Genomic DNA, 24,216 nt, shown 5'->3' with positions numbered 1-24,216 from the left:
AAATTCTTATTCCAGCTTGGAAAATATTAAATGTTGGAAACTGCAAATGGGAGACCATCATTCTTCAACAAAACTCTACATTACAATTACTTCTGTTCTACACTGCCAAGATCTATCCATATTAATATTTTCATGAAAGAATTATCTTTGTATGCACTTTAAAAATAAGTCACCTAAGAACTCAGTTAAATACACAAAACAAAAAGGAAATACCATTTGAAACTGCAAAATTTTTATTTTTTAAGATATTCAATCACAGGCAAAACTGGTATAAAATTGCTTTTATAACAATTTACTCTCTATATTAGTACATAATTCCATTAAATGTATATAATTTTTCTCATTTAATAGATAAATCCAATTGAAATTTTAATTTTAAAAAATAAGCAATTCATTTAAATAACAATCCTGAAAATTTACGCTTTTTTTAACATTAAATTGAGCATTTATTTAGCATAAATAAATTTGTGCGGAACAAAATCATCTTTTATAAACTGACCTATCAAACTAATTTCATCAAAAATTATAAAATTAAAAATAAATAACAAAACAAATAATACAGATGTTTCTACCAGGCAAAACGTTTTGCTGTCACTGTTCTATTTATTATTAATTTATGATAATTAATTAGTTAATAATATTCCTTTACAGATAAATGAAAATGCAGCAATAGAAAAAGATTGACAACTCGTCAACTTTATGAACACCTTGATCGATTGTGTTTTTTCACTGTCTATTATAGAATCAAATATTTATAATTACTTTAATATACTAAAAACTCCTGTTCAAAGAAATGGACTATTTGACCAAGAATAAACATACAAAAGTTATCTGCCTAAGTTTCAAAAAAAATTTTGACCAACAGCATGATCAACAGATTTTAAGCAACCCAGTTCATTAAAGACAATACAAGCTTTGGCATTCTTTGCCTAGAAATCCAATCCAATCTCAACAGTTTGTTAATCAATAAGAATCACTACTGTCAAAGCTACGTGAGCCAGTATGAGTTAGGAGAATGGTTTATGTGTGACAGTTATTTAACTAATCACAGCACTGGTTAATTATTAAAACTTCTGCAATTTATAGAAGTTGTTATATAGCACGTAGAAAGTTTTCTTACATAAAAATATCCCCCAAGCAGATAACATATCTAGATTAATATACTTTTTACAAAGAAAGCATATAATACTATAGAAACAGTTTTGCATTTATACATTTAAGGAATTATTTTTTAAAAAATCCAGTTCCTTTTAAACCAACAAGAGATAAAAGAAAATTTTTACATTAAATATTCACAATTGCCATTTACTTTTAATTAAGAAAACACTATAGAATTTCAAATGTTACATGTTTATATGAAAGTCGCCTATAAAATGCCTGTTCAAATAAAAGCACACATGGAAACTAAACAGAACTTGCTACCTAGATGGCATTTTGTTTGCCAAATGGTAAATGATTATCTATGTAAAATGAAATGTCTTTCCTCTTTCAGTCCACAAATTTACCTACATATAAATAAGCACTTTTTGCTAGCCAAGTAAATATTTCTAAAATTTTATTTAGAATTATATGGACAAGATAATTATCACTGCTGTAGGTTTTCTAGGTAGAATTATTTACATCAGAAGTATAATATTTCATAAGACTTCTTTTTTTCTGGCAGTGTTTTAGAAATAACAAATACAATCACATCAAAACATTAATAATCTACCTGGGGGAAGGAGAGATAAACTTGACGAGAATATCAAATTTCTAATGAAAAACTAATATATTTTCCAAAATATACTATACTGAGAAATTAATGCTTTAAGTTTTTAATTTTTTCTCTGTGCAAGAAATATCTAAAATATAACACCCAGGAAAGAATATCCCATAATTTAATGTACACCTGCTTTCAAATGAAAAAAAAATATATACAAATTTTTTTTTAATAAACACTCAGATTAGTAGGCTTTTTTATTATGAAACATCCTCTGTATAAAAAAGACTGGTTTATGGAAATTAATAATTGCAACAAGGAATTAGACAGAACAATAATCAAGTACAATTTACTTTCCTTGTAAAACAGACTAAGATATTGATGACTTACAAACTGTTTTGAAACTATTTGTTTTCCTTTAAAGTAAATGTAACAAAAGAAGCGTTATGCAAACAGTTGCTTTACAGTCACGTAAAAGCTTATATAGAAATATTTAAATATTCTTACATTTAGTTAAAAAAGGGATCAAAACTTCAGCACTAGTCCAGCAAAAAAAAAATTCATACTTTAAATAAATCAACAGTGTACTGAAGCATAAATATAACAAAATTTTAAATTCTTAATATCATAATTCGGAAAGGACAACTTAAATAATTTTTATTAAAAAAACTTTGTGCATAAAGTGCTATTAAACATAATTTGAGACAATTCATGCATGTCTCCAAATATTGGTCGAGTAGATTACAGTTTAGTTTTTGTCACCTTCAACACACATTTTAATCTGCTGCTAAGTGCTTAGCACCCAGAACAATAGTAAAAAAATTATGGGCAGTAGTTTAGCACAGCATGTAGCACTTGTTCACACATCACTTCTGTCGGTGATATGAAATTGAATACTGGCATGTGCAATGGTATGTCTTTGGCTTCATGCAAATTCACCACAACTCCATCTTCTGGTAAAAACAGGATATCTTTCACGCAAAATCACATTGTTCTATTCTCTTTTTCATTTTCAATTGATGCTCTTGATTTCGGAAAAAGAGTAAGAATTACAAATTTATCTGATACCAATGAGCTGCTCGTCGATCATTTCTAGCACATTACGTTGAATTCGAAAGATCGAAAAGTACACATTGTATTTAGCTCAAGAAAGTCTTTTTATATGCAAACAGAGTTACCACATTCATCTACTTTTTATAATAAAAAGAAAACTTAAGTGCCAACAGCTAGTGCGTCAGAAAAGAGGCTATTATTAAATTAATAACAAGCCCTGAGGAATAGTGAAGCACCTTCAAAATACACAGAAAAAGATTTTAAGTACCAAACTGCAAAGCTGTTGTTTTTGGAGCTGTAGTTATGCATTATTTATATGGCATGAAATTTGATCTCTCGTAAACATATATCAACATCAAAGTAAAAAAAGGAGGGACAACAGAACACATACAATAAAATATACAATAAGCATATAAACAAAAGTAAAACAAACTATACATATGAACAACACAATTTCAGATGGAGTTTTAGCTATAACAAGTTACATGACACGCTATTAATGAAGCTTTATTAAAAATGATTCTTCATTCAGTTGGCACAAATAAAAAATAATACCATCATAGATCGCAAAAACAAGCTCATCAGGCAATACTACATAAGAATATATTTACAAACAGTGACTAGTCAAAAAGTATTGGGCCTGTGACTTGTCAGTGGCTAAACATTCATTAATTAATAAAAAGCTCACAAGCAGCATTCAGAAAAAAAGTAATATTTCCACTATTTTACCCAATATCCAGAGCTGTCATCATATTCAAAGTGCTTTAACACACACAATATAAAGAAAAATACGTGCCATGCAACAACTTGAAAAACCCCACCAATGAGTTATGGGAAATGCTTTGAAAAGCATTATACCATATCTTTGGTGTACAAATTCCATCATACATATACATGTCTGAATATACAACTGTGCATGTGTTTATATATGTGTATGCATGCTTATAATGCACACAAATGCATACATACAGCACCTGCTTGTGCATCAATTTTTTTTTTTTTTTTAAACCAAACTTTGATTTGGCACATTTTTACTATGCCAAATATTTTTTCTTGTTATGTCTGGATGTAAAGCACATAGATGTGAAAAAATTTACATTCAATGACTGATAAAAAAGTTAATGCTAACAATGACATGATGTGTGTTTTTCCATAGCCACCATGATTACAATCATTTTTTCCTCATTCACTCAAATATAGAAAATACTGTGCAGTGTGAACTGAAGGTATACAAGTGCATGTGCAATATACTGCACAATGACACATAAGTGAGTGGTTTTAAAAAAGATCGCTGAGGAGAATAAACAAGCCTCTGTATGTTCTAAACATCTTTCTCTCTCAGTTGTCTATCCTTCTGAATTGGAGCACTGAATCCTCCAGAAAGACAGAGGGTAACAGCAAAAACATCTGTAAGCCACTGATGAAAACTTAAAAGGTTTACACCAGATTGTACTCCTTTAAATTAAGCTGTAATATGGTGTCTTTCACTGCAGCAAAGACAAACCTAATGTTTTCTGTATCTGAAATTAGAAAAAAAAAAAAAAAAAAAATTGAATTATCATAACAAGAAATCAGGTATGAACAGGTAAAAATAATTTTTATTTCTACATGTGTGGCATTTCAGATTCTACCTTCCTGCATGCAGGATATAAAAAGAGTGAGAAAATATTAACTAATATATTGTTAAAGAGTTAAAAAATAATAAAAAAAAAATTCAGATCATAAAGAGGCAGAAGAAAAACAATAATTAGAAATTACTTCTTTTTAAGAATTCAACCACATTTCATTCAGATTTTAATATCTTTATTACATTCATCATCAGACTCCTTTATAAAATACAAAAGGAAATGCACTTTTCAAAGTATCAAGATATATAAATCATTTCAGATGCATATGTCTAAATTAGTGATACTGTAGTTACGAAAAACTATGCATGGCAATGACATATCAACGAAATACAATCTAAGATATAGGAAATCAATATATCGTTGTGATCACATGGTAGTATCCTTGCTTTGTGCTGTTCAGTTCACAGCTTGTGATACATCTATTAGCACCAATAGGAAGTGCAGCAGAGCACGACTTCTGTATGCTTTTAAAGATTATTAATGGCCTTGAGATTTGATCCTTGGTCTGTTACATGGCATTCAAATACCGTGCTGCTGTTGCAAAACAGCTCTCGCACAACACATTCTGGTGTTTGAACTGCATTGATTGGCTCAAGATCATTACATAATCTTTCCATATGATGCTATCAGTCATCGTAAATTCAGCATGCATGGTGGGCATAGTTGCAGGCATACTTAGTTTGCTACATGTTGTAACTGATTGGCATGAATCCTTGTTACATGGTGGAGTAAAGTCGAGGGACCCTGGCTAGTTGGCATGTATGTCATTAGGCTGTGGAGTGGAGCGTGTGAAGTGCCTTGGTATGCGTGACAAAGTTTGTCATATGTCCACAGCAGGCATGTCACAACTGTAGTGATCACAAAGCTTGCAACAGCGCATGAGTTTCATATGCCCTTGAAAATTTCAGTTACTTTGGGATTTGATTCTGGGCCTGGATGTAGTAACTGAACAAGAAAAAAGTAGAGCTCCTACATGGTAGATTCTGCTATTCGAATTGCTTTATAATATGAGTGTTTAAACCCCTTTCGAGAGTGCTACAGTGCCAACATGTTATTCAGAGATAAAAAATTGATAGATGTAGTATACATACACACAGAAAAAAAGAAATAATTATAATTAAAAAAAAATAGATGATTAATTCAAGATAAAGAGCAACACAAAGGATGCAAGTCAATAAGGTACTGGTCCACCTATGGCTTGGATATAAGTCATTACCCAGACTCGTAAACATAGCAGAAGGTTTCCTGCAGGATTTCTTATTAAAGTGCCTGCAATTGTTTAGGTTAATTTTCCAACATTCTAAGATGGTCACAGATGCTTTTCCATCAGCCTCCATATATGCTCTATGTGGTGTAAATCTGACAATTAAGCCAGACAAGGAATTATTTGGCGAGAAGGCAATCAAAAGAAATGTATGCACATGTGGCTGACCATTATCATGCTGAAAATATGAACTCATGGTGGTGCAAATAGAAAAGCAACATAATATGAAGAATTTCATCACTATAATTCTGTGTTGCCAAAGGAATTCTGCAATTAAAAGAAATACAGTCAAAAGTCTTTAAACCGGACTCGTCGGGACTTTGCGATTCCGGATTATAGATCATTAGTTTAAATCTGGTAAGATGGCATGCAGAAATTATAAAATTAAAAATATGAAACCGTAATTTATGAAATAAAGAGCAATTATGATCTAAAGGGTATCAAAATTTACAAAAATATAGCTTAATATTTATTTGTTTGTTTACTTTATTAAACACTTTTTTCAACCCGCACATGCGTAAAGCATATATTACGCATAGTCGAAATTAGAAAATTGCAACTAGAAAACTATTTTATGTATATTCGTGATATTTATAATGAAGAGGAATTTGATTTAAATCATATCAAAGACAGAGTACATCGAGATGAAATACTACATTTAGTAAGGAATTACAAGCCAAATAAAATAAAAACACCTGCCCTGAAAATAAGGATAGTGCTGACAGATCTACTTCCAGTTCATCGCGCGTCGTAAAATGCCATGTCCTAAATTAAATTCAGTTACTACAAATACGGGAAAAAATACATATAATTTTATTTTTAATATTTATTACCTGAAATAAAAAAAAATGTTCACCACAGCTAAGAAAAAAAATGCAACTCAAATTTGTTTTCTTTCTATGAAAATATTACAACGTGGCATAAAAAAAGCTGAATTCTCTTATTATATATGCACCCATAATCTGGCTGAAAACGTTTCTAAAAGAGTGAGCAAAAGATATAAGCAGATATGGCAAAATTATGAGGGTTATTCAGAAATTAAGGCCCAAATCGCAGTAGCTATTTAAATGTCATGTGAACATTGAAACACATATGCCTACTTACTACGGGCATGCCTTGTTCATCAAACGATGCCATTTGCATTGGTATTGTTTTGACTCGAAATCCAACTTCGTTTTATATCAAATTTATTTCACTCTACGAACACATACAGATAAATACGATTATCTTACATGTATAGTATAATGATCAAAATGATCTGTACATCTTAATTATGAAAAACATTCAGTATCTCTTAGAATGGTAATTTTCTGATCATTACATTCAAAACAAAATTGGTTGCCAGATTAATTACGAAACAAAGCCATCAAACAAAATTACAAAACACAGTACAGTAGAATTCCAGAAATCCACAAAGCTTGGAACCAGAGGTTGTGCGGATTTCAGGAGAGAAAAGATAAAGCATAATATTCAGACTAAAAGTGCAAAATGAATAAGGCATATTAGATACATTTAATTAAATTATTATATTGCAATAATTTATTATATGCATTAAATTATTATTACATATATAAATTAATTATATTATTAATTGTATTATATGTACACAGCATCTACGTTTGCCGATTTTCCCTCATACAAAGATTTCCGGTTTCGGATTCCGGTGTTAGAATCACTGTTGCTGTAAAATTTAAACAGCTTTTCTTTATTTTTCAGTATATCAGACACAATCGTGTAGCGATTCCGTACCATTTTGCTATAAATCGAGGAGTAACACCTGCTTCCATCTTTTGCAGAATTTGCACTTTTTGCGTTACTGTCAATGCAACGCATTTACGTTTTTCAACGTTGCAAGCAGTAAAATCACGAGTGTGTTTCTTATCTGTCATTGTATTAAAAAGGGCTGAAATTAAAAATATTCTTAATTTATTCTCAAAATAACTGGATAAAAAAAAGGCAGCACTAAACAATCTCGTGAAATGAAATAACAAAGCTCAGAAAATACAACAACGTGAATTGTGAACTTGAACAAAGAGTGAATCGTCTGCTTTTTTACCTCGATGGAGATTAAAGGGCAAAAAACTTATTTTATTTTTTTAAACTTTTTTTATATCAATAATTTGGTATTTCTGTTTTGACTCATTATTATTCGGTAATTATGACGTCATTATTTGTTAAGTATTTTTTTCTTCGATATTTCGTACTCAATGTTGCGGTTTAAGGAACCTATAAACTGAATGTTTATATTCTGAGAGGCAATGCGGATTTCAGGTCGGCGGATTTTCGGTATTTGACTGTGTTAAATAATACAAAACAGGAAATGCTAATCTTAATAGGAGTCAAAACATTCAAAATGGTTAAAATAATTAATTAGCCCGCTGACTGTGAAATATAGTCAGTGATTGAGCTTTTGACAGCAAGGAACATTTCAGCAGCACAAATTGATCAACAGGTAAGGCCAATATAATCAATATGACAGACAGCAAAATACGTTAAGTAGGTGACAGCTTTCGTGGACATTAAGTTCATGTTCATGATAAACCACAATCAGGCCGATGATCAGTGATCACAGAGTTGGTCAATGCCATGAATGAAAGACTGGCGATTCACAATTCCAACTTTAGTACTGAAGCTTCCAAATTAGGGTAGAACAACTTTTTGTCTTTGAATAGTTGCAATTTCACAAACTGTACGCATGCTGGGTTCCCAGGAATTTTGAGGAACACCAAATAAAAAAAAAAAAAAAAATTGGTTTGTGCTCTTAATTTTTGGACTGATATCATAAGAAAGGCAATTAAATTTTAGAGAGGATTGTCACAGAGGATGAGACGTGGGTTTCTCATATCACTCCAGAGTCTAAACATCAGTCAAATGAATGGAGTCAAACAGCATCAACAGTCAGAGCCAAGGACAAGCAGACAATCTCAACATGCAAGGTTATGGTAATCGTGCTTTGGGACAGACAAAGAGGCTTGTTAGTCAAGTTAATGCAGCAAAGGATAACAATAAATAATGCCACTTATTATGCTACCCTGACTAAATAAGCGACATGGCCTTCTGTCATATGGAGTTTTGTTGTTGCATGAGAATGCCAGAACCCATTCTGCAATTCACTGGATGGGAACAGATTGACCACCCACTGTACAGCACCACATGATTTTCATTTGTTGCGTTACCTAAAGGAGTTTTTCAGAGCCAAGTGGTTTGCTACCGATGACCAGGTAAAAGCAGCAGTTTTTAAGAATGGTTTTCCTCGCAGACGTCTATGACTTAGACAAGCTTATAGAACATTAGGAGAAATGTTTTTAAAAATATGGAAACTATGTAGAAAAACAGAGAAATATTTAAGAAATTAAATTTAAAAAAAGAAATTTTCAGATTTTATATTGCACCCAAAGGGACTTTTTTTAATGTTCTGTGTGTTACATTTATTTATTAAATATCATGTTCTTCACACTTAGACCATAAAATCCAATTCAACAGCAATATCACATAATTTTAAAAGAGCATATCTTTAGAATTTCCGATACACAGTCTCACACGCTGGAGATCCCCCCCCCCCCGTAGAGCATTGACATTGCTTGCTTTCAAATGATTGAGTTTGTTAATCAAACATTCATTAAAGTTTTGCAAAATATGAAATCTCTACATATAATAAAAGAAAGAGTCTGTGTGTCCTTCGTTCGTGCTGCATGTAAGATAATAGACCCAGGGCTACGAAATTTGGTATATAGGTACATCTAGACAAGAGACAGTGCACCTAGAAGCAATTTTTTCAAAATTCGAACCAGTTTTTTTAAATTTTACCTTTTTGGTATTATTACATTATTTTCAATAGTTTCATTCTTTTAGAAACATGGTTTTGGTAACAGTTTTTCATTCAATTGTACACTGTGGACTGCTGACTGTTCAAAATCAGCACTGTTGCCTCTTGGAAAAATGAAGGCGATAAGTCTGTGCAGTTTTTAAATTTAATGTTTCTCTCGAATACTGGATGTTTGTTGAGAGAAGGCAATGGGAAGATGGTTAATTCATTTATTAGGATAATTAATATTTGTAACAAGGGATATTGCTTATTGTAATTTTGTTATATGTAATATATTTTTTTTCCATATTGTTTTTATGAAGTTGTTCTGCAGAGTAAAATTCTGTGCAGCTTTTAAATTTAGCGTTTGGTATTCTTCTCAGCTGCTAGTAGTTAATATAACAAATTCCAAATTTTGGCTTCCAGATGTCCATATTTGGATGGAGGATTACATTATTCAAAATTTGATAGCTCTAGGTACCGTTGTTTTATCCCAATGCTAAGGACAATAAGATTTGGTGACAACAATTGGAAAAGTGATTCAATACAAAATGCTAAAATGAAATTAATAGCCCTTCTGGGCAAAATTGCCCCTTTGGGCTAAAAAGTTATTTGAAAAAAATCTGTTATGATTTGTTTTATAAAAAAACCAGATAAACAGGGCAAAAATAAATAAAATGGTAGATGTAGAAATAAAATAGTAATGTACATGGAGAAAATGAAACTATTGTCTCCAAAAAGACTTGAAATTTTTTTTGAATGTATGGATGCTATCAACACTTCATTATATGCTAAAAGTTCTTGGGCTTTCAAATAAAAATTCTTAGATTTTCAATTTATGGATGACTTCCAGATGTCCATGAATTGAATAACCCATACGAAACTCAATATCTCAAATCACATAAGGATATGGAGAAAGCATAAAATCTAAATTAAATATAGAGTATGCCACTAACTTGATCCTAAAATTCTCATACTGACTGGCTAAGCTATGACACATCATTTGCTTTAGAAAGTGCTCATCAGCAACTGATCACAGATAGAAACTTCAGGACCAGAACAGCATTCATGCACTCTATAATATGAATTTAGTAATAAGTCATAGTTATCCAGACACAAATCTGAACAAACACGCACATAAATTATGGAAATGCAACCATCTGCAAGCCAATCAGACAGAACAAGGTACATAAGCCTGTAAACAAGCACAAAACCATAAGTTTTAGAGGTATCATGGCTATAAAATACGAGATTTTGTGTTATTTCTGTCTGAGGTATAACAAAGTTGTCATATTCAAAATCACCAAATTGATGAGTTCATTAATGTTCTGCATTCCGGATGGTACTTGCACTACATCTTGGATGAAATGCAGATCAATCCCACAACTATTCGTTGGATTTGGAAGAAAATGTCCAATGCCAAATGCGGCATAAGGCAACCATCAACATGGACTAGCATCTTGTTGTAGACTTATTGTCAAAGGTTTTATCTTTAGCCAGATACTCTTTGTGGATAATACCACGGCAATCCCACCAGACACAAAGCATGATGTTTTTGTTAGTCAAATTGCACTTTGCGACGGTGCTGACGGAATCAATGGGTGCAGATGAACCCCCTTTTCGGTGTGTGAAGTCAACCCACTTCTCATCACAAGTAATGATCCGGTCCAGAATTTTGTGTTTGCGCTCATATTCGAGCAGATTAGTGCAGGCCCGAACACATCTGTCCTTATCTGCTTGAGTCAGCTCATATGGCACCCAGTGACTGACGTGTATGTCAAGTTTATGTGATGTATAACTCGACTAATGAACATGGCACTAACGTTTAACTTCTTAGCAAGTTCTCGAGTGGTTGCTTACTGATCTTCTTCCACAAGTTCTCACAGGCAGGACTTATTAACATCAGTAGCCTGGCTAGAGCACCCTGCTTCTTGAATGTCAAGGTCCATGTTTTTGAACTTTCCGTTACCATCACAATGTCATATGAAACAACATTAGTTTCTGTAGCTGACTTTTTGCAACAGCATTGGAAGTAAATGATGGTTTTAACAAAATATGATTAAACACACCAAAGCAAAGTGTTTGTGCAGACAATAATTGTGGTGGCAGGAAGATTTTGTTAAAACAGGATATTTCATATCATTATTATATGTGCCTGAAATATTATGAGGGGGAAAAATTCAAATAGGAATTATTAGGTTTTTTATAAACAACAAGAAAATTTGGTATTCTTATTTCAAACACAAATATCAGCCATTTTGAACATTTTACATTTAGAAGCATTTGTGTATTCATCTGAAAGAAAGATTTAATAGGAAATATGCATTACCTGTAGCACAAGTGAAATGTGAATAAATTATTTTCTCGCTATCGGGATTTAAATCAACAAACATTTTTAGAATAAATTCTCTGGCATGAATAGCATCTTTCTTTGGTCCTGTAAAAAAGAAAGAAATGAAAATTATTTAGATAATTTAATCTTATTTCTCACCAAATGAACTATTTTTCAGAAGTTAGGTCACAAAATAGACATTGTATAGCAAAATCAAAATAGATACAAAATTTAGCGTATAAGCACCAGGCTCTATAATTTGAGGCAAGGAATATTTTAAATTCCCTTGATTTTGAAATAAATAACCATATAGCTTCAATTCTAAGATGCACCTTCAAATTTCAGCATCATCATAAAAAATTGAGGGGGTGTCAGATTACAGGACTTGAAATAAAACAATAAAATACACCTAGCAAGTTTTTTTTAATTGACTTCAATTTATTACCAAAAAATTACATACATTTAAATTAGTAACGTGTAACAATTAATTATAAATCTGCGATTTTTAGAAATTATAAATTCCATGACCCCTCTCTCTCTCTTTTTTTAAATGGCATTTGATTTAGGAATATGTGTGTAAAGTACTAAGTCCAAAATCACCATAGAACTAGACAAAGAAAAGTGTAGAAGTCTAGAAATGGAGAATATTGTAACAAAAGACAGCAGGTGTGTCATAAATGTGGTTTTTCTATGGAATAAAGGAAATTCCTGCATGTCACTTTCAAACACGCGCTGACTAGATACTTGCACTGTGGAATGCACTAACTGACAATGGCCAGGATTACACTTTTGGCCCTTGAATGCTTGGGGGGAGGGAGGAGAACCAAAGCTACACATTTTTCTGCTGGTGGCAATATCTCCGGGTCCTAAATCCTACTGCCTGGCCCTTTATTCCAAAAATTCTGCCTTTTCAAAATTTTAGAATTTAGAACAAATTCTAAAATTTTTGCCACCCCTAATGCTGCCACTTGTTGGTGAACAATGTAGAGGGGTAGCATTTTTCTGTCTGACATAAACAGCATGAGAAGCCCCAATGTTGTCATGTCTATGTTACCGTGAAAGACCGAAATCGGAGAATGTCAACATTCACCAAATACGTCGGTGAAAGATCGAATATTTCTTTACATTCAGACCCTCACCGGTGTATGTCAACAATCACAGATATGCTCTGGTGTAGGTCGAAAAGAGAGGAGTATATGTACACGCTGCCATTCCAAAAGGAAGTGTTCCACAAATAAATGCAGTTGTAAAAGCAAGGGCCTCTTGTGCAATTTAAAGTGTCATAATACTTTTAAGTTGTTGCAATAAATAAGATTTGAATCACATAATTTGGTAAGTTTATAACTTCTATTATTTTCTTTTCTCATTTTGAATGTACTGTGTGTTTTAAGTTCTTATTCTGAGTCTCAAGTGCGTTTTTTTGCGAATGAATTACGGAGAAAGAAATATAATATTCTTATATGTTCAACATTCACCATTAGTACGTGGTGAATGTCGACATTCACCGGTGTAAGTCAGAAATAAGAGTATTTGGAAAATATTTCGGACATAAACCAAGCGACTATGTGAATGTTGACATTCACCAGTGAAAGTCGACATTCTCCAGATTTCGGTGTTTCACCGTAACATCTACATGTCATTTCACTAGATTCAAACCAGTAATCTAAAATCTGGAATCAACTAAGTCATGACAATTCCAGATCTTGGTCTTTGAACTGTACTTTAGAACTACAAAATATGATAATTAGAAAAGACGGTTAATGCTAATGGAGAAAAATTTATGAGAAATTAAAATGGAAAATAATTTAGAATTTTTTCCTCTACAAATACAGTTTTGCTTTTCTCAGATAAGGAAGAAAAGGTTAAATCATTTTCACATTAGCACTGAATTTAGTTATGTCACATACTATATTTTAAGCATATGTTAAAATAGCAAGTACTGGCATAAAATAATTAAAATGTTTTCATTTTAATTATTTTACTTTAAGGAATGTCTTTTCAATGTAAGGACACTTATCAAAAAGAGTTTTAATGTCAGAATGAATTTTTTACATGCAAGATGTCCTATATTAGGTCTGAAATGAAATGGCAAACAAGAGCATGAATTTGACTTAAGTTGAAGAACCCCACTTTTAAAATAAAACATGCCTAACTGGAACAATGCCAAATGACTACATCAAAACACTACATTGCACCAAAAATTATAATCATTTCAAATATATTTAAAAAAAAAAAGAATGAATTACTGAAAGTTTAAGCTTTAGTAAGTATGGCAACTTCATTCAAAATTACTTCTATTTAGAGTTTCACATGCATCTTAAGCATTTACCTAACTTTGTCTCTTTCTAAGTTTTTTTTTAATTATAAATATGGGTGGGTTTATATTATGCGTAATAAATTCTACTGATGAGAAATCACTGGTTAATCAATACAGCTGTTTATTTGGAATAACACTGCCTTCAGTTACAATATCTGATAAAGCAAAACGTTTCACGTCCAACTATTTAATATATTTATGAGCTCCCATTTCTATGATAACCTTTGCAAAAATTTATCAAGAAAAAAAAATATGTCCCATTGTTTCCAACAGTTCTTGTGACAACAGTAAATTGGGAATAATCAGAGAGGAGAAAATTTGCATTTCATAATAATACCATGTCTGTCATTTTCATATTCTTGCAGCCCATACTTGAGTTTAAACTCAACCTTCTACCAACAAATTTCTAACTATTGTTAGTTAAATAAGCAAATTTATGCTCAAGATATAAATTATCCTAAGGACAATGAATACCAGGTGGATATAATTAAACTGACAGTGCTCACAGTGTTCTGTAGCGCGACCTATTTGCGAGAATGACGCCACATTTTGTAGGAAGATTAAACAAGACGGGGGACGGAGGATTCTGCGAAAAAAAAATTTAGTTCCAAAAGTCACCGTTAGGGGAATATTTCGTGCTGTGTAATAGAAAATATAGTGTTAACAAATGCAAATTAATACGGAATAAAATTACCTTTTATTATGGATATGCCTTACAGTACGGTATGGAAAATCTTAAGAAAGATTATCAGCTTCTATCCGTACAAGATTAGCCGTGTACAGGAGTTACTGTACCCCGACCATGATAAGCGATTGACTTTTGCTCTCACCTTTCTTGCCAGAATGGAGGTGGATGATGCTTGGCCATGATGGATGATCTTATGGGGAGACGAGGCCCACTTTTTCCTGAATGGAACTGTGAATACCCAGAACTGTCGAACTTGGGATGACAAATCACCACATACAGTCACAGCAATTCCCTTACATTCACCAAAGGTAACAGTTTGGTGTCGGTTCACAGCGGAATTTATCGCAGGTCCATTCTTCTATGAGAACATTACCCCAACAGGACCGGAAACCTGTTCTGTTACCGGAGAGAAATATCGCCACATGTTAAACAGCTTTGTCATTCCGGCACTTCAGCAAAGACAATGCCCGCAAGATGCTTTATCATTTTCACGCAAGATGGAGCCCTCCACACGTTGCTGTACGGGTGCAACAGATGCTACGACAGAAAGAGTCATTAGGCGCTACTTTCCAACTGCATGGCCACCTCGGTCGCCTGATCTGACCCCATGCGACTTCTGGCTATGGGGATACCTTAAGTCCAAGGTCTATCAAGGAGTGGTCCAGGACCCGGCTACGTTGAAGGATAACATATCACAGACTGTACGGGAGATTCCTGCAGACATGTTACTTTCTGCTGTTGTGCATACTGTGCACAGAATTCAATATATGGTCCACAACAACGGCAGCCACATTGAATCTCATTTTAATGCAAAATAAAAGGTAATTTCCCTATTGATTTGCATTTGTTAACACACTATTTTTTATTACACAGCGGCAAATATTCCCCTAGCGGTGACTTTTGGAACTAATTTTTTTTTTTTTGCGGAATCCTTCGTCCCTCGTCTTGTTTAATCTCCCTACAAAATGTGGTGTCATTCTTGCAAATAGATCGCGCTACAGAGAACACTGTGAGCACTGTCAGTTTAATTATGGCCACCCGTTATTACTAATCAGAAAAACAAGTTACTTAATATTACTAATCGTAACCCACTCACTGCATACTTTTTTCATTATCAAAATAAGTTCAAAAATTGCGTATTTTTTATTACTTATTTTAAATATACATATATTTTACAGTTAAAATAGACAAAAATTTTTTGTAAAAGAGTTTTTTTCAATATAGAATTAGATCATAGAAAAAGGCTGTCAGAATACTGAAATTGAAGAATAATGATATAAAAGAAAAATTTTTAAAATTATTATTGGTTAAATTATGATTTATTTTATAAAATACAAAGGTAAAACATATATACTAATGAAAATATTTGCATAATGTAATATTTTGCATATCAATTTTGCACCATTGTTGAACGTTTTCAATAGAAACTGAATTTTCAGATTCATAACTATTTGCAGAGGAATCTGAGAAATTCTCATCAGTTTCACTGTAACTTATCTTCAATACACTTTAAATCAGATTCAGAAGTACTATCAGTGTCGGAAATAGCGTCAGGAATACAGGTTATATCACTCGCGAAACGCTTCCTGCCAGACATCTTTGAGCTCTGAAAAGCATGCGCAAAATGCTACATTGCGTATTCTTGTATATTTGGCAGAAATGTGAACAACTAACACCATCTGTTAGCCCACATCTAAATAAACAATTAAACATCACAGAAAAGCCGAAAGGAAACCTTGAATGGGGAAAGAGCTGGTTGCAAAGTAAAATAGATGGTGAAAATTCATCCCCGCAGAAATCGCGGGTTGTGCAAGTTTTGCTACTTTTACGTTGCCCCGGGAAATCGCAGGATGCGCAGCGAGAGGGTTAACCACTTCCCATTAACAAATTTTTTAGATTTAACTGTATATGAACATTTTAATCTCAATTTTGAAAATTAATAATATACAACTTAATTGTTGTATAATTGCGCTGTAAACTAATGAAAAAGCATTTTACAAAATTGGAAAAGTTTTAGATAAATTTAACAGGGTTCATAGCCACATTTTAATTAAAAAAAATAAGCACCTATAAGCACTTTTCAAGCACATTTTAAGGGAAAAAATAAGCAACTGTCTAATTACATCATACACAACTGCATAACCTTTTAGACTTGTAATTTAAATTATGAGAAATGAAGTACTTATTAAGAGAGAATAAGCATTACCTCAACCATGGAAAATAATTACTTTTTTTTGTTTTTAATTATAAATAATAGTTCAATTTACAGAACTAGTTTACAATAAGAGAAAAAAAAAATTATGAAGAACTAAACTATATTACAAGATTTAATGATGAAATTTCAGTTCAAAATAGAAAAAATAAATAATAAGGCATATTTATTGTATTCACTTGGAGCTTAATAACAAATACAATTTATTTTTCCACTTATATTGATATTTAAATAATTTAAATCTAAATTCTGAACATTTTCTAAATTTTCATTGTATATCAGTTTTCTCTTAACAGATATTGCAAGCAACGTAATTTAAGTAAAAAAGAGGAACATTTCTGAAATCAGAAGACAGAAATTTGCTTCATGCAGTCATCTTTAACAGCAAAATCTTAACTAATCGGCTTATTTGGAAATTGACGAACATTCGGACAGTCGAGCGTAACTTGAAGGAGCGGAAGGGGGTAGACTGTAGCCGCTCTTTAGATTTTTCCGCTAAATAAATGCTTTTGACATTTCAATATGTGCATCATATAAAAATAAACCAACGGAACTAAAAAATATTCTGCTTAGAAAGCACAGTATAACTCTTTGAAGTGTTCATAAACAAATCTCGGACTGAACATCAAAATTAATTATCTCTGCAAAATATCGCAAACATTATTGCACAATATGTGCGCCGTAATTCTTCCCTACGTGATATTACATAATCGGAATCAACACCTGCCGGTATTGAGGGAATAAAGAACTAAATAACTGGGGTGTTTCTCCTTCTAATTTTCAACAAATGGCGTTAAATTTCTGGAATAGAATCATTTTTCGCTTAGGTTGGTAGACCGCAGAACTTTTAGTCCTATTCAATCCAGATTGGAAGGTGACCAAAAAAAAAAAAAAAAAAAAAAAAAAGTACATTGCTTGTTTTGCAGCAAACTGTAACAGTTTCAATATTCAATATTTTGCGGAGAAAGGGGAGACCTCCCAACCTTCGTACTGTATAATGCATTGGCCCAAAAAAATGAAATTATTTTGACTATTTGATTACTTTCCCTTTATTTAAGCCATTCCAAATATTATTCCTTAGAAAGCTAATCTGTGTTAAAACACAACCATTTTTGGAAGTTTACTATACTTCAGCAGTTACTGCAACTATGCTATTATAATCATTCATACATATGCTCATAATATAAGCATAACAATCATAATAAACACGAATATGAACTGACCAAGCGGAACGAGAAAGCAAATTTTTAAGATCTTGATAGAAATTCAAACGTGTGTAGTATTTGGGTGGGAGGAAAAGAATGCCGAATGAAGCAGAATTTTCTACTGCTTTCGCAATTCTTTGACCAATAGAACAACAGGCACCTGTCTGTACTCTTCGTGCACACCAAAGGTTATGTTAATGCAGAGAAAGGGGGAAAAGCTATTTCAGGGAGTGTGACTCACCATCTGACATTCCATATTAGTAAGAAAAGTTGTTTATTTAGTTTTGGCTTTAAAAAAAAAAAAAAAAAAAAAAAAAAAAAAAAAGAGCACTAAAAGCCCCCCCCTAAAAAAAGCACTAAAAACAAAAAAAATAAGGGCTTTAAAGAAAAAGTAAGCACCTATAAGGGCCTTTATATTTTATTTTCAAATATAAGGACTTATAAAAGCACTTATAAGAACCGCTACGAACCCTGTTTAAGTCAAACTGATGTGATTAGGACAATAAGTTCATCTGATTAAATGCTAACTTTACGAACAAAATTTAAGTGCATTTGAAAAAAGATATCTTCCACAATCAAGGAAACAAACTGATAGATAAATTTACTTGCAATAGTTAGCAAGAAATTAGCAACATGATGATGAAACACGCACTTCTTCCACCCTACCCATATTTTGAAAAACTTGAAAGCACAGGCTTGCCACTTAAACAGGAGGACTTTCCCAGGTGTATTTCAAGAAAATTCCAGGCTATTTGCTCCGTGCGTATTGACTGTGCTGAAGGTAAATTAATTATGGTACAACTCGAAAACACAAAAATTTGCCAATTACACATGACTTTATAATATATATATATATATATAATCCCCAAAGCATTACTTTTATAACTATAATAGGAGTTGTTTTCTTCACTGAGGATTGAGATTAGAATCTGTCTCAATTGGGATTTTAAACTGTATTTTCTGCAGACAGTAGATATCTATTTAATGATATTTTACAATAAATTAAAGTATTTTATATTTATTTAGCAGCATACATAAGTAAACAATATGTGCAATAAATTTTGAGATGGTATGTCCTATTACTGCTAGAATTAGTTTCACAAGTATGCTAGAGAAAACTGCCTGAAATTTGAAAGTATTATTAACTAATATTAAATAAATTTATATGGAAGAAGGCACATTAAATGATACAAATCATATTAAAACAAATTTATGGAAGAAGGCACATTAAATGATACAAATTATATTAAAACAAAGTTAATTACTAAAGGATACAAAAATCGATGTTATTTTGGCAAATATATGTTGTAGGATTCAAAAGTTCCTGGACTGAGTCTATAACGTAAAACTTTTTTTGCAGTAGTGTGACTACAAGAACTTTTTTGTGTTACTACGTTCTCCCCCTTTTCTAAAAGTGGTTTGTCCCAAATAACATTGTTGAAAGCTCACAGTAACAGCGTTCTTTGTAGGCAGGTGCATTTAGTGACCCGCGACAGAAGGAAATGGCATCAGTTGAGCAGAGAATCAATATCAAATTTTGTGTTCACTTGGGAAAGAGTGCTATGGAGACTTTCAAAATGTTGAAGCATGTGTACGGAAGTGAATCGTTATCAGGCTACTGCTTACACTGTTAATAAAAAAGTAAAAACACTTTTACAATAACATATGAGGCTAAATAAATATTTTTAATGTTGTTATTCAAACTAAATGCTGAAATTACATACTCATGCATAATATTTTCTTCGAACTAAATTGCATTAAATTAGTTTATAGACAAACATATACTTGATTGGCGCTGTATGCAATATTGCTAAACGAAATAAGACGTGAAGACATCAGTTCAAAATGTGTTTAATTGTTTCTAAAATGTGTTTCAATGTGATATCCACCATTTTCCGAAAGCAAGTTAAATCGTATTACTGCATTCTGAACAGCAGCTCTTAGCATATCAGAAGGAATGTTACAGACATGTCGGTGTATCACATCTATCAATTACACCAAATATTTACATTTAAATCATTTACTTCTTCCTCCCATAAGCCAATTACAAGTCATTGCGGTTTTGCCTCAACCCCACATACAGCTTTGTTTCAGAAACGATTAAAAATGTTTTAAACCGAATCTGCATTTCCTAGGCCCAAATTCAGGCTTAAAAATTCACAAATTAGAAATCTGAAAGAAAACGATTTTTCGGAATATGCACACTTTTACGAGTGATTTGGGATCTCACATTTTCCAATCACTATTTTGTGGTTTTTCACGGACGAAGTTCTCCATTACACAGATAGCACACTCGACTTTTATCGCCTTTAAATGGTAATTATGTTTAGGTCACTGTTTTTTTAAGGGTCTACAGCATTTTAAACCTGTGTAACAAAAAGTTAAGTTAGATTCTGAACCTTATTTCATTTAACAATATTATATACGGTGCCATTTCCTGTTTGGTGGTGAGTTTTTTTTAGCCTTTTTTTCTTCTTTTTTTTCATGGAAAATAAATTGTCATGACCTCCTTTACACGATTACCAATTTTGATAACATTTGGTCTAGTAGGTTTCCTTTTATGATCATTTGAGAGTGGAACTTTAATAGAACTTTAATAATAAGAGTGGAACCCACCCTGTATTTTATATATTTAAGTCTTACTTCATTTTAAATTTCTAAGATCAACCCATTTTATATTTTTCATGACAAAACATATTTCCTTGATGTATGCAAAAATATTTTCGATTCTGTAAAATATAAGACGTTATAGAAGACAAATACTCAGACATCATTTCAAAATAGCAATATTTTTTCCATGTATTCTATAAAATCAAACATTTGGAATTAAAAGAAATCCAGGAAAAAATAAATTTCACTGGTTGGATTTATGCCTGAATTACAAAATTAAATGCTAAATCACCATTTGAATGTAGACAAATTGTTTTAAATGGTTATGAAACCTACTAATGGAGGGCGATTAACACAAAATTTGCCATGTTATACAAATATGAATAACATTATTATTTTATAAATAGGCTTATCATTTATATATGAGTAATGAACAATTTTAAAAGATGGAAACTCTGATTTAAGAATAGTTTTAACTTATGTTCTTTCTGTTACACAATGATGCAAAAACATACGCATTCAGTAGTAACCATAATTCAAATTTTGCCTTTGTTCAGCTAACAATACAGAATGCAATGAATAAGTTATGCACATATAAGCAGATGTGTTGATAATGTTATAAATGATGTTCCTACTTGCTACACACATATATATCATTAAAAGAAGAAACAAACTGCACAGTTAAAAATCCCATATCTTCCAGGGAAAAAGTATTCTGCTTTATATTCAATAAAAATAAATGTTTCAACGCTATTTACAACGCCATTCAGTGCTATCAGAGCCAGTGTAATAATCTTGTTATAACCTTCTAACAATTAATTTAAATTCAATGATTTTTGTCAAATATGCATGAAAGTCTTTAGATGGTATTCAGTAGTAGTATTTTGAATTCAAAGTTGCAATAAAAGAAAATACAGTTATTTCAAATAGCACTTGAAAAAAAATTAAGAGCCGAACTTTAAAACAACAAAACACAAATCTGTAGGTTGGGGCAAAAGTCATGGCAACTATTTTTTTTCTTGAACATACCAGTCCAGTTGGAAAATGTTACATATACAGATGAAACAACAAGGTCTTAACTACATGTGTGGACAATGAATAGCACTGAAATATCATAACACATGAATTTATTACGGTAGTATACAGGGCAATATAGCCTTCACCATGCAAAAGAATGATAACACAATACACATAAATTTGACATTACAAAGCTGGGCCTAAAGACCTTCAATATAGTCCCCTGCTACTGTCACCACATGCTGCCAATGATGTAGGAGACGCTGCATACCATCAGCCTCAGCATTTGCTGCACCATGTGTGTATCAAGCCATCTGTTGACGCACAGCATTAGCAATGTCCTCTCGTGTTGCAAACCGCCTACCACGTACTGGATCCTTAATCTTGGGAATAAGATCAAAGCCACAGCGCGAAAGGTCAGGAGAGTACAGAGGGTGCTCCAATTCTTCCCATTCCCAACGTTGGAGTAGCCGTCGTACACACTCTGCTTTATGTGGTCTTGCATTGTTGTGCAGAATTATTGCACTGTCCACAAGATCCAGACTTTATCCCAAACACCACGTCGTATCTGTCGCACCAGGAAGTCCCTGTAGTATTGTGCGGTCACTGTTCTGCCATGAAGAACAAAGTGGCAAACAATGACACCCCTGATGTATTACGCGACGATCACCATCAATTTGACTTATTACGCAATATCCTGTGGACAGTGCGTTTCTCAATTCCACTTGCCCTCTCTAACTCCAGAGATGTCCATCGTCTGTCTTCATCCATGAGGTGCTCGATGACGGCACGTGCCAAGTCGGTCCGCACACTCACCGGTTGCCCCAAACGTTGCTCTTCACTGGTTGACACGTCCTTGCTGAAACTTTCCTACCCACCGTGCTACTGTACAATATGGTAAGGCATTATTCCCAAGGGCTTCTAGTAATTCACTGTGACATTCCATTGCATTTCTCCTTCGGAGAACAGCTATTTTGATGTAAGCACGCTGCTGAACACGGGTTACTTCCATCTCACATGGCACTCACCAACTGACTGCCATAGAGCCAGCTATCACAGAGCCATCTGTTGTTCTGCATACACACTATGCCTGCAGAACTTCCACATGAAACATATACATTTTGTGATCCATTCACATATCTACCAAAAAAAAAAAAAAAAAAAAGTTGTTGCATGACTTTTACCCCAACCCTTATAATATAGCTGTCATTTGAAATTTACTGAAAATGTAAGACAGATTATTGCTTTAATTTAAAAAAATTGTTATAATAATTAATAAATTAACACGGTGTCACCCAAAAGCCACCTCTATGCATTTTGCCACCAGTGCACTCTCTGAGAGTTTTAAACTCTGCTGCCCAGTACCTCCCCCTAAAACTAAAAATTCTGGTATCCTTAAATTTTGTTGTTAAATTCCTCTCTAAATAATAAAAATTCTGCGGCACCTAAATTCTGCCACTCAGTGCAAACACATCAGTTGCACTAACTCCGCCATCGGCCCTGCCGTCACCTGAAATACACTCTTTTGCAAAAAAAATCGAAGCACCAAGAAGGACTTTTGCAATTGTGACAAAATTTGGTATGCAAAAACAGCTTGATCGAACATGCAAATGATCAAAGTTTCAAGGCAAATGAACATGAATGGCACTCATAGCGCGCATTTCGCAAAGTATAAAACCAGTAACAGAGGCGGAAAATTGATTTTTTTTTGTTGCTGCCATTGTAATCCCGTAAAGAAGCAACTAAAAATCCCATTACGACGATATCGAAGACCTCACAGACAACTAAATGACTTCGAACGTGGTCTCATTGTAGGGTTCTGTGAAGCCGGGTGGTCATACCAAGCAATAGACTGCCACCTGCAGTGTACAGACACTGCTGTGCAAAGATGTTGGCAACAATGGTTGCTACAAGGAAATTGCCGATGAAATAAAGACACAATAACGCCAAGGAGCATAAATGCAAGGCAAGATAGGATTATTGTTCACCCCGCCTGAACTGCCCCAACAGTATCATTGCAGACTATTCAACTCACTACAGCCACATCTATACCTCCCATGGTACCGTCCAACATCTGAGGGCACTTGTTTGAGGCAGGATTATGATCACAGAGGCCTTTAAGACGTTTGCCTTTGACTCCACAATATCGTTGGAGTCATCTGGAGTGGTGTCGCAGCGGATCATCATGGCTGCCATCCGACTGGCATCGTATAGTGTTCAACGATGAATCCCGCTTCACTCTTGAAGCAGATGACCACCGTGTTCATGTCTGGAGAGAACGAGGCCAGAGGTTCCAATCAGCTTTTATTTTACAAAGGCATACAGCTACAACCCCTGGTGTGGGGCTCTATTTCTTATGACAGCAGGTCATCTTTAGTCCTCCTCT

General features: G+C 33.1%; 1 protein-coding gene across 2 annotated transcripts in view; it reads right to left on the bottom strand.

Annotated features, from left to right (window-relative positions):
• Positions 1-210: 210 nt before the first annotated feature.
• LOC118203417 (guanine nucleotide-binding protein G(q) subunit alpha) overlaps positions 211-24,216 on the bottom strand; it is a 72,865-nt gene continuing 48,859 nt past the window's right edge. Inside the window, exons 7-8 of one of the 2 annotated variants that reach the window (XM_035375694.2) lie at positions 11,779-11,886; positions 211-4,272 (exon numbers count right to left, since the gene is read on the bottom strand). In XM_035375694.2, coding sequence (XP_035231585.1) covers positions 4,190-4,272; positions 11,779-11,886 — 191 coding nt within the window. In that variant the 3' untranslated portion in view covers positions 211-4,189. Of the gene's footprint in view, positions 4,273-11,778; positions 11,887-19,406; positions 19,831-24,216 lie in introns of those variants that run through there. The other variant, XM_035375695.2, reaches the window with a different exon arrangement.

The sequence above is a fragment of the Stegodyphus dumicola genome, chromosome 10 (genome assembly GCF_044657685.1).
Source record: "Stegodyphus dumicola isolate Sdum_Otavi_A_Nest chromosome 10, ASM4465768v1".
Taxonomy (NCBI): Eukaryota; Metazoa; Arthropoda; class Arachnida; order Araneae; family Eresidae; genus Stegodyphus; species Stegodyphus dumicola.
This window is presented reverse-complemented; position numbering and strand designations above follow the sequence as displayed.